The sequence below is a fragment of the Brassica oleracea genome, chromosome C6, assembly GCF_000695525.1.
Source record: "Brassica oleracea var. oleracea cultivar TO1000 chromosome C6, BOL, whole genome shotgun sequence".
Lineage (NCBI taxonomy): Eukaryota > Viridiplantae > Streptophyta > Magnoliopsida > Brassicales > Brassicaceae > Brassica > Brassica oleracea.
In genome coordinates, this window is record NC_027753.1 from 2976451 (window position 1) to 2988288 (window position 11838).

The 11838-nt window shown below is 34.9% G+C and overlaps 1 protein-coding gene, 1 long non-coding RNA gene and 1 pseudogene across 10 annotated transcripts; 2 read left to right on the forward strand and 1 right to left on the reverse strand.

The window, feature by feature from the left end:
• On the reverse strand, window positions 1–10817 carry LOC106300503. 9 transcript variants are annotated; one of them, XR_001262021.1, is made up of 10 exons: window positions 10672–10817; window positions 10283–10566; window positions 10043–10210; window positions 9826–9912; window positions 3177–3251; window positions 2932–3027; window positions 530–711; window positions 287–378; window positions 140–187; window positions 1–36 (listed from the first exon to the last, which is right to left on the reverse strand). It is a non-coding gene; the product is annotated as an uncharacterized LOC106300503 (long non-coding RNA). The 9 variants fall into 9 exon arrangements; XR_001262024.1 differs by lacking the exon at window positions 3177–3251 and having other exon boundaries at window positions 10043–10193; XR_001262025.1 differs by lacking the exon at window positions 3177–3251 and having other exon boundaries at window positions 2932–3017.
• On the forward strand, window positions 363–9694 carry LOC106300500 (replication protein A 70 kDa DNA-binding subunit A-like). The gene is made up of 5 exons (XM_013736656.1): window positions 363–733; window positions 822–918; window positions 1023–1147; window positions 1238–1322; window positions 9625–9694. The coding sequence occupies exons 1-5, from the start codon at window positions 424–426 to the stop codon at window positions 9644–9646; spliced, it is 639 nt and encodes a 212-aa protein (XP_013592110.1). The 5' UTR covers window positions 363–423; the 3' UTR covers window positions 9647–9694.
• On the forward strand, window positions 3258–9552 carry LOC106300502 (annotated as a pseudogene).
• Window positions 10818–11838: the final 1021 nt, after the last annotated feature.

Sequence of the window (11838 nt, forward strand, 5' to 3'; positions counted from 1 at the left end):
CCTTAAAAGCCGTCGAATGCCAGAATAATTAGTTACCTAAATCAGCGCAACAATTATAACAAAAAAGATATTACAATAGAAATATATTTTAAAAAGAATTTATATCCCATAAAAAATTAAAAGTTAAGAATATACTCACAATATCTCCGCACGCAATAACTCTATATAACCTAGATTATTCACCTCCCTATATATACAAACGATTAGTACGTACCTAACATCCATTAACAACTCCAAGAAAACATGACTGGCGCAAGAAATATGGTTTTGATCGACGATCTCAAACCTTTCAAAGACGAATGGCGAGTCCGTGTCAAACTTCTTCATTCGTGGAAACCATCGAAAACCAATTTCGGCGGGGAGACTCTTGAGTTAATCCTTGCAGACGAGACAATAAGAGCTTAAGTTTTATAATTTATAGATATGTGTGATGTCAACTATGCTGAATCTAATACTGCTTTTTTACAGGGTCAAAAAATTCATGCATCTTGCAGAAGATCACTGATGTATCTTGTTCAACGAGATCTACCTGTAGGAGAATGGAGAGTGGTTGAAAATTTTAAGATAAGCGGTACTGGAGGTCAATACAGACCAACAAAACTTCAATACAAAATGACCATCCTTGGAGACACAACCATAATCCGTACTGATTATCGTAATGATAATCACTTCCTTTCGCTTGCGAGATACGAGGAAATTGGAACTGAAAACCTGAAAACGTATTTTCTAATTGGTATATACACAAAACGAGACTTACTTTACAGTCTATTTATTTGATTTGCGTTTTAGATTAAAGTGAATTTGTTATGTTATTGAAACAGATATTCTTGGACAAGTGGTCGAACTTGGAAGAATCATGACGGTTGAAGTTAAGGGCGAGGAGAGGAAGAGAGTTCTGTTTCGTTTGCGTGATACAAGGTATTGTTCGGCTCGACCCTGAATTATATATCACTATAACTTTGGACTGTATTTAGTTGTCTCCTAAACCTTTTTCTGTTTGTTGTAATTATTTAAAAAAACAGTGGTAATGAAGTAGCATGTTGCTTATGGGGACAATACGCTGAGCAAATTGAATCCCATATTTCAGAATCCAAAGATGATACTATTATATGCTTGATCCGCTTTGCCAAAATCAGTGAATTTAGAGGTATATACTCGATTATAAAAGTTAAAATTAAAATGGTGTATGTTTGTAGCTATTAAAAAATCGTGTTTATACATTGTGATAATTACATAGGTGAGTTGCAAATCACCAACGCGTATGATGCTTCACTTTTGATGCTCAACCCAACAATGGAGGAAGCTATTGATTTTAAACAGAAGTAAGTTGCTTTAGTTTGATCTAATCGAAGTTGTAATGATTTTAAACCGAAGTAAATTATTTTGCTTTAATCTGAAACAAGTTCTTTTCTATTTTTACACAAATAAACGTGACTATATTTATTTCCAGGATGATGCAAGTTGATCTTCCCTTAGCTCTTTTGGGTAACAGTGATGAAAAAAAAGATTATAAAGCAAGTAAAGGTTGCTTGGAATGAGGTTGACATTAAGTGTATTTCTGAGATTTTGATTTCAGATGAGGTAACAGAACACACCCTTATTTCTTTACAACTTTAGTCTATCCTATTTTTATTTGTTAACAATAATTTATGGTCTAATCATCAAGGTCGGGTCTGGTAAAATCATTTGTACAAAATCGAAGCTATCAACACAGATTGGGGTTGGTACTATTTTGGATGTAAGAGACACAACCGACGTGTGACCAAGGTTGGTAGGAAAGGCGGTCAGAAGATGGTCCAATCTGACAAGCCACAATTCTATTGTGAAGTGTGTCATTCAAACACATTGGTTGTCGAACCCAAGTATGTGTGATGTTGCTTGACTGTTATTTAAATTTTCATCGATTGTAATGAAAACATAGCAAAATTTAAATCGTATTTATTTACTTTGGTTTTACATTTTCTAAACCTGCAGGTATAAGCTTCATGTGTTTGTGAAAGATGACACTGGTGAATCTGAGTTAATGTTGCTTGATACTGTGGCAACAACTATTATTGGTAATAAAGCGGAGGAACTTTGGGATGGCTCATATGCTGAGGTAATTATAGTGATGTCCTAAGATAAATATTTTTCAATCATTGTTTCAAAATTTTCTATTAACTAGCCTTATTATCTCACAGATTGAAGACCCAGAGATTCTACCTATTCCTATCAAAAATTTGGTTGGAAAATCGTTTTGTTTTGGTCTTTCCATCACAAGTGATAATGTATCCAACGGATCAACTACTTTTAAGGTAGCTGAGGTCTGGTCTGGGGATCATATTCATAGAATCGAATCACTCTCAGAACCAGTATCTCTAATTGGGTCCAGTTCATCTACTCTATCTACCAGTGAGGTAAGAAGTTTGTTATTTTATAACCTGATTAATATATGATTGAAATTGTTTGGACCTAAAAGTTTTTCTACACTTAGGTTCTGTGCATTGATCATAACAAAGAGAGTTCATCTGAAGATGTTACAACACCTTTCTCTAAGCGTAAGGAAGGAGATGCTGAGCTTAATGACATGAATTCTACATCTAAGAAGTTATGTGCTAAGAACATCAAAATGGAGAAGACAAAGGAAGATTAGTTATGCGAGGGAGATCGCCTTACATATGCTGAATTTGAAGTTTTTGTTTTTTTTTTTGTTGTTTTTGGAATTTCCCGTTTGTTTTTGCATTGGGTTTTGTTTTTAGTACTTTCATTTAAATCCTATTTTTAATCAATAAACTTGACTTTTGAAAATAATCATGTCAAAGTTAACCTACAGCTATTGTGATGTACAAATAGTCTCCATAAGAACCTAGCCAGCAACTTAACATGTAACACTCGCACTATAACCTATTTTATACTACAATAGTTTAATATCTCAGATCGTTTCGAAAATACCTATTTATGCTGCTTGGAAAGCCAATATCGCCGATGTAATCGCCATCCCTTCAGCTCTATCTTGCAACTCGCATTTCAATGCTCATCTAAATTTTCCTAATCAAAACCAAACAATAAAGTTAAATGTTCAGATATAATTAAGAAAATAAATCATTGTTTACAAAGAACAAACAAATCCTAAGAAAATCGAGATTCTCAAAAAACAGAGGTTCCCAAAAAAAGAGGTTCCCAAAAAACTCTCTCACAACGCGAATGAGAGAACCGGTCATCAACATGAAATTCGTCACTTCAAACACTCTGTTAGTCAAGAACGTCAATCCCTGTCAGCAAATAAGGCCATACAACAAATGAATGTTTAATCGCCATCCCTTCTGTTTTTAAAAGGATTTTTGCTTGTCTTGGTCAACAACCTATTTCTAAAAACACTAATGTGCAAGAAGGTCTCACTACCAGCACACCAAAAAACCCAGAACAGAAACGCAGATGTGTTCTAGGTACCTATTTCTTTCAAAATTATTGAAATTGATCTTTAAAATATATTTATAATACATGAGCAATCTTCATTGAATTTAACTGGTTCATATCATTCTCTTTATTGAAGGTGTGGATTTGGTGTCAAACCTGTTTCAAATTACTCCTCAACAGAGAAGCTGTGTGTCAGTTTTATCATGTAATTCAATATATGTTTCACTAGAAGATCTGTTAAGCTATATTTGAGAACACAACATTATATCAAAATATTATATGTAATGTTTTCTTTATTGTGTAGCTCAAGATTTGAGGTCAACAGAAATAAACCCAGTTCACTTTCCAAACCAGTGTCTACAGCGGAAGAACAAAAGACGAATTCTCGATGACATTACCAATATATATCAAACACCTATTAGTAATAATAGCAATGCCCGAGATCATCTATGTACAAGCACACCAAAAACACCAAGTACCAAACGTAGATGTGTTCTCGGTAATGTTTTAGAAAACTACATAATCATTTTTCTACATGAATTTTGGCAATAAGCCATGCCCATATAGATAATAAATAAACTTATAACATAATGGTTGCAGGTGTGTCTTCAGCGTCAAACCTAACTAAAAATACTCCTGAACCGAGAAGTTGTTTGACTGCTTTCGCATGTAAGAAGATATATGTATTCATTTTATCTATTGGGATGTTATTTGTAGTCAAACAACTCATGTTTTATTGATTTTCTAGCCCAAGATTTGAGGTCAACAGAGAAAGAAAACACCCATGTCCCAAACCAGAGGAAGCAGCAAAAAAGCAAAACATCAGTTGGAAATGACATTACTAATGTAGATGAGACTTTCACATATCATACTGTTGAAACCTCTGAAAATACGTCAGATCAAATTGGGGTTGATCACACTGAATATGATGAAGAAGAAATGGCTGATTGTGATGTTGATATTGAAGGTGATTACTTAATTTAGCATTTAATATATTCATGTGTAAGATTATCATTTTCTATGTCCTAACTTCATCTATTTGCTGTGAACAGGAATAATTGAAGAAATTGATGTTGAGCTAGAGTTTGATGTTAGCTCGCAGGAAAGCACAGATTCTGAGAATTATGATGTCGAGTTAGATGCCTCTATTGGGGAAATAAAAAATCATTGCGCAAAAGAAGTCAGTAGAAAAACAAAACCTCCTACAAAGAGTTCTAAATGTAAATCAAGAGGTACACGATTAATTTAATGTTGACGCGATTTCCATTATGATTATATTTGTTATCTTATTAAAAAGTACTTTGCGTTTTTTTTAACATATACAGATTATATAGATGAGGGCGATCCATCTTACACATGTTCTCATTGTGGTGCTATTATGTGGTATGGAGAACGGATTAACAGACGCAGAAATACATGTACTCCTTCATTTAGTCTATGTTGTGGGCAAGGTCAAGTCGTGCTTCCCTTTCTAAAAGAACCACCAGAAGTACTGAAGGGATTAATTTATGGACAGGACAAGCAAAGCAAACATTTTCAGAAAAATCTAAGACCTTATAATATGGTTTTCTCTTTTACTTCGCTTGGAGGCAAAGTTGAAAGATCAGTGAAGAAGGGCCTTGGTCCAGATATGTTTCAGTTGCACGGAGAAAATTACCATCTACTGGGAAGTTTAAGACCACCAGATGGTAATAGCGCCAAATTTGGTCAGTTATACATAGCTGACACTGAAAATGAAGTGAAAAACCGAGCCAATTGTTTGAGGTAACCATATATGCTTTCAACCGTTGATCGTTTTATGATTTGAGATATAAAATTCATCTACTGTTCTAATGTGCCTCACATTAATATCAATGATTTTGCAGCAATAGTCGCCTGGCTGGACAAGTAAAAAAAAGTGATACTTTGAGGGAAGAAATCATTAAGGCTTTGGTGGACATGTTAAATGAAGTGAATCCCTATGTTAAGAATTTTCGATCAGCGAGAGAAAGATTTGATACAAATCCAGAAGATGCATTTCACATGAGGATTATTAGTGATAGCTCAGAGATGGAAGGACATATAATACACCCACGGCATCTGAAGTTGCTGCATTAATTCCTGGAGATTTTAATCTTGATATGGATAAAAGGGATATAGTGGTTCAGCAACATTCAGGAAAGCTTAAGAGAATTAATGAAATTCATGCTTCCTATCTAGCACTACAGTATCCTCTATTGTTTGCGTATGGAGTAGATGGTTTCAGACTTGGGATTAAGAAAGGTGTTACTGAAGCTACCGAAAAACAGAAGAAAGCTACGATTAGTATGAGGCAATTCTTTGCATACCGTCTTCACGAACGGAAGCATGAGTCAGGCCATCTCCTTCATGCTAGACGTTTATTTCAGCAGTTTTTGGTTGATGCCTATACCACTATAGAGTCTAATCGTCTGCACTATCTTAAGTTGAATCAATCTACATTGCGATCTGATAGTTTTGATTCTATTAAAGAGTCAGAAAGTGCTGGCAAGACTAATATGAATGAACAAGGGACAGAGTTTGTATTGCCAGCTTCTTTCACTGGTGGTCCTAGATACATGAAGAACAATTATTTGGATGCTATGACCATTTGTAAGCATTTCGGATTTCCTGATCTTTCCATCACTTTTACATGCAATCCTAAATGGCCAGAGCTCACCAGATTCCTTAAGACTAGAAAGTTGAACCCAGAAGACAGACCGGAAGTGATTTGTAGGATGTTCAAAATGAAACTTGAATCGTTGATGGATGATTTAACTAAAAAGCACATTCTTGGGAAGACAGTCTCATGTGAGTTAACCCAACTATATTTTGTCTATTTAATATTTTGAATTCAATATTATACTTACTAAGAATGTTTATTTGCAGCTATGTATACAATAGAGTTTCAGAAACGTGGTCTACCTCATGCACACATTCTTCTGTTCATGCATCCCAATTACAAGCTTCCCACAACAGACGATATAGACAAGATCATTTGTGCGGAAATCCCTAATAAATCAGCAGAACCTGATCTTTATGATGTTGTTAAAGATATGATGATGCATGGACCATGTGGGGCTGCGAATAAGAATTCTCCATGTATAGAGAATGGATTATGCTCTAAAGGATATCCTAAACCATATGCTGAAAGGACTACGATTAATAGAGATGGGTTTCCTATATACAGAAGGCGTGAGCAAGTGGAGAATTATGTTGAAAAGAGTGGTGTCAAATATGATAATCAGTGGGTTATTCCTTGCAATAAAAAACTCTCTCTTCGGTACCGAGCTCACATTAATGTGGAATGGTGCAACCAAGCCGGCGCAATTAAATACTTATTTAAGTATATTAATAAAGGGCAAGATCGTGTCACTGTGGCTGTAGAACCTCCTGAGCATGTTGTTACGAACCAGTTGGGAAGTGTCGATGGAAGTGTCGAGACAAAAAGAAATGAATTCAAAGATTTCTTCGATTGTAGGTAATTAACATGATTTCGTTTCATTTTTTATAGAACCGGTTCAATATATATGCTTATATATTTTATGGCATCGGATTTACATTTTCTTTTTTTTGTTGTAGATATGTTTCCGCATGCGAAGCTGGATGGAGAACTTACAGTTTTTCAATTCATTACAGATCCACTGCAGTAGAAAAGCTTAGTTTTCATCTGCCTGGAAAACAACATATTATATTCAGAGGTAACGATAAGATGGAGGTAGTGGTTAGTCGTAAACTCATTGAGAACACAATGTTCTTAGCTTGGTTTGAGTTGTGTAAGATCGATTCACTGGCTAGAACAATCACATATGCTCAAATTCCCAACTTCTTTACTTTCGATAAGAGTAAAAAGAAATTCAAAAGAAGGAAAAGGGGATTTAGCATTGGGAGGATTAACTATGCTCCACGTAAACAGGAAGATGCTTACTATCTTCGTGTGTTGTTGAACTATGTCAAAGGTCCTACCAGTTACGAAGACATAAAAACTTTTGAAGGTGTTCTTCATGGAAGCTACAAAAAAACATGTTTTGCACGTGGCGTATTAGATGATGATCACGAGTATATTGATGATCTGCTGAGGAGAAGTTACGATAGCTCAGCAAGTGATCTACGGCAGGTGTTTGCTATGATGCTTAATAATGATAGTTTAGAGTCACCAGAAAATGTTTGGGAACATACTTGGGAGTGTCTATCAGATGATATTGAGTATAACCGGAGAATATATTTCAACCGACCAGGTTTGTCTTCACTGCGAAAACTTATTTAAAATTTCTAAAGATTATATATATATATATAAATTTTGTTTCGTAAGTTAGTTGTTTCTGTTGTTAACATCAGTTTGTGTTTATTTGTCTAGGACTTGTGTTAAGTGATGAGGACAAGAAAAAATATGCTCTACAAGAGATTGAAAAGCTGTTGAGGCGTAATGGTGATTCGCTTGAGAGATTTACTTCAATGCCAAAGGTCCTAGAATCAAGTATTAACGATTCGAATGTCCTTATATTAGATGAGGGTAGTTATCCGCGTGAATCATTGTTGGAAACCCTTGACAGAGATGTTCCAAAGATGACAGATGAACAAAGGAAAATTTTTGATGAGATTCTTAGAGCTGTCAGTACAGGAACAAGAGGAACATTTTTTGTTTATGGATTTGGTGGGACTGGTAAAACTTTCCTATGGAAGTTACTATCAGCAGCTATTAGAGTTAAAGGAGATATTGTTCTTAATGTTGCATCGAGTGGAATCGCTTCTTTGTTGTTACCTGGTGGTAGGACTGCTCATTCGAGATTTGGGATACCTCTTAATCCTGATGAGTTTTCATCATGTACTATTGCTCATGGAACAGATCAAGCTAATTTAGTGAAAGAGGCATCACTGATTATATGGGATGAAGCACCCATGATGAACAAACATTGTTTCGAAGCTTTGGATAGAAGTTTGTCTGATATTGTTGGGAAACACAGAAACAAACCTTTTGGTGGAAAAGTTGTTGTTTTTGGAGGTGATTTTAGACAGGTTCTACCTGTAATAAATGGAGCTGGTAGAGCCGAGATTGTTTTGGCAACATTAAATTCTTCTTATCTATAGGAGCACTGTAAAGTTCTAAAACTGACAAAGAACATGCGATTGTTATCTGGTTGTTTGACACCTGAAGAGGCAAAGGATCTTAAGGACTTCCCAGAGTGGATATTAAAAGTGGGAGAAGGCAAACTCGCAGAACCTAATGATGGTGAAGCTGAGATTGATATTCCTTCAGAATTTTTGATTACCAACTCTGAAGATCCCATAGAATCTATCAGCAAAGCCGTGTACGGTGATTATTTATCATTACAAGAAAACAAAGAACCAAAATTCTTCCAAGAAAGAGCTATTCTATGTCCTACCAACGAGGATGTCAATATGGTCAATGATTACATGTTGGATAAGCTTGATGGTAATTTCATAAATTCTGCCATCGATTTAAATTTATAGCTCACTTATATTCATAATTGTTTACTAATTAAGTGTTTAATAAAATTTCAGGTGAAGAAAAGATTTATATCAGTGCAGATAGTATTGACCCAAATGATAAAAGTTCATTGAATGATGAAGCTCTTGGTCCTGATTTTCTCAACAAAATAAAGGTTTCTGGTTTGCCAAACCATAGCCTTAGACTCAAGGTCGGATGTCCTGTTATGGTTCTAAGAAACATAAATCCTACAGCTGGGTTGATGAATGGAACAAGACTACAGATCACTCAGCTTATGGATTTTATGGTTAAAGCGAAGATCATTACAGGAGAAAAGGTCGGGGATACAGTATATATTCCTACATTGATGATAACACCAATAGACACTAGATTGCCTTTTAAAATGCACAGAATGCAATTGCCTTTGGCTGTGGCTTTCGCAATAACAATTAACAAAAGTCAAGGGTAATCACTATCTGAAGTTGGTCTATTTCTACCAAGACCTGTGTTTTCACATGGACAGCTATATGTCGCTGTTTCTAGAGTCACTTCAAATAAAGGATTGAAAATTCTGATTGTTAACAAAGATGGCAAACCTAAGAAAAAAACTACTAATGTTGTTTTCAAAGAGGTTTTTAATAACCTCGAAGAGTAGTAGTGATAAGGTATTCTTAAGGTAAACTTCTTATAATCCACGTTTATGTTTTTTTTCTGTTTTCTATTGTTGTAACTTGTAGATATAAAAATATTTTAACCCTTGGAACTATTTTTGGTACATGCAGGTTCAACTATCGTTGCTGTTAAAGTGTCAGATATTTCCTATTTTGAAGTGAAAGAGTGATGTGGATTGTCACCTAGATATGAATCATTATTCAACCAATACTAAAGCATATAGTACTATGTAAGGCAATGGTTCAATCTTAATCCTAAATCCACATGATACTACATTGCTTTCATCTCAGCTAAGTAATCAAGTTACTAACCTTGAGTTGTTGTTTACTTTCTCTGTCTCAGCGTGGGAGAGTAACTTCTTTCTGCTCAACTTGTGGTGGGTCATTCTCCCACATGTTCTGAATATAAACAAAATACAACCACCGTTCAATACACTAGAAAAGTACAAATCTTTGTCCATTTGCATAGAGTAATCTCTCAAACTTTGATAAATAAGTAGAAACACCTAAAAAATTCAGTGGTGCCTACTTATTTTCAACAATGCTCTTATCACGAACATCACTGTCACTGGCTTGCCAAAGAGACAATACTCTGTAAAAGCAACCTCATGAAACTCCTCTGATGGAACTTCCCGATCTATCAACTTCACTACATCTCCAATAAACTGATTCTATGTTCGCTGTATTTATAGAGAAGCTGTTACACCAATTCCAATCAATATACACACAAAGCAACTAAGGAATTAAATAACTAAAATCAGAAAATCACCTCTTCCCATACATGAACTATCCTCCTAGCAAGGACAGATTCAACAAGGCGACTCCACTATCTGAATCAATGCTGTTCACACAAAATGAAATTGGACAAGAAACATCATTACCACATGACTATACAGCAACCAAATTCTATAAGTAATTGAATAATTATAAAAACATATTTTCCTCTTTATATTCACTGTTCGTCTTCTCCTCCGAAGCCGGCGTGTTAGGATATGAGTTTTATAAGCAGATTTTCAATAGTTAGTTTCGTCTGCGATGACTCGTGCTCCCGTTCTACGTGATTTAGATACACACCCATGTTATATAAGAAATAAAACAAAACCTACAGATCATAATTATCAGAAATCGATTGAAAATAAAAACAAAAAATCTCCAAACCTTTATATGCTGCTGTTTTTCACTAACGATCTCCATACATATTCTTAGTATTGATTGAGAATCATAAGATGTCGGTCTCTATGTCCCAGATGCCGGAGAGAACAAAGAAGTCGAAATCTTATTTTTGTTTTGATAGAAAAAAAACTTTGTTTACTTTCGCCGTTTGTTCGCGGAAAAAAAAAAAACAGAAACCTAATGGGCCTTTTATTAATCATACATTATCTTGGCCCAAATAAAAATTAAAACGTCTTAGCCCAAATCATGGTTATAATTTCATTTTCATTGATATTGTGATTATTATTTTCTTTAGAGAAATGATTTATGAAAATAAATGATATATTTTTAAAAAATAATTTCTGTACAAAAATTAAATTCACTTGTGAGATATAGATTTTGTTTATATAAAATTGGAAAAGTTTTATGTAATATTGTTATTCAATAAACAATAAACATTAATTTCAATATGATCGATAAATTATGACAAATATATGATATATCTGTAATGGAACACTTAAAATGAAAAAAAAAATATTTATAAAAAAATATAAATTAATACTGCCATACAATTGCATTACGATATGATGACACATCTAAAATATATAATGTTCACACAAAAAAAGATCAACTTATTAAGAAAACAAATACACGTGCGGGCGCACGGGTCAAATTCTAGAGATAACCTCTGGAAAAACCATGTCCAAGATTCTGTGTTCTCGCTTTCCACTACTGCGAAAGCAATCGGGAATACGCGGCTGTTAGCATCTTGTCCGCTGGCACTTAGCAAAACACCTTTGTACTTTCCAAACATGTGGGTGCCGTCCACCACTAGCACCTTCCTCAGGTACTTCCATCCATCGATGCATGCTTTCAGGGACATGAACGCATACTTAAACCTTGTTTTTCCTTCTTTGTCTTTTTCTGTTTTAATATCGGTGATTGTTCCAGGATTTGCTAGCTTGAGTACATGGAAGTACTGTGGTAGCATCTTGTATGAATCCTCTTCTGTTCCTTGCACAGATGCAATCGCTAATTCTTTCGCTTTCCAAGCTTTCCAGTATGAGCATGTATAGTTGAATTCCGTTCGCAACATTTCCGGAAGTTCCATAGCATGCGGCTCAGAGTAGAGCCTCTCGTATTTCGAACGCAATAGAGCTGCACGCACTTTGG

What these genes read in the sequence shown, in the direction of transcription:
- LOC106300500 (XM_013736656.1), top strand. Translation starts at nt 424, where the DNA reads ATGTGTGATGTCAACTATGCTGAATCTAATACTGCTTTTTTACAGGGT. An exon ending in GAAAACGTATTTTCTAATTG is followed by an intron (nt 734 to 821) that starts GTATATACACAA and finishes TTATTGAAACAG; the next exon opens with ATATTCTTGGACAAGTGGTC. An exon ending in TTTCGTTTGCGTGATACAAG is followed by an intron (nt 919 to 1,022) that starts GTATTGTTCGGC and finishes TTAAAAAAACAG; the next exon opens with TGGTAATGAAGTAGCATGTT.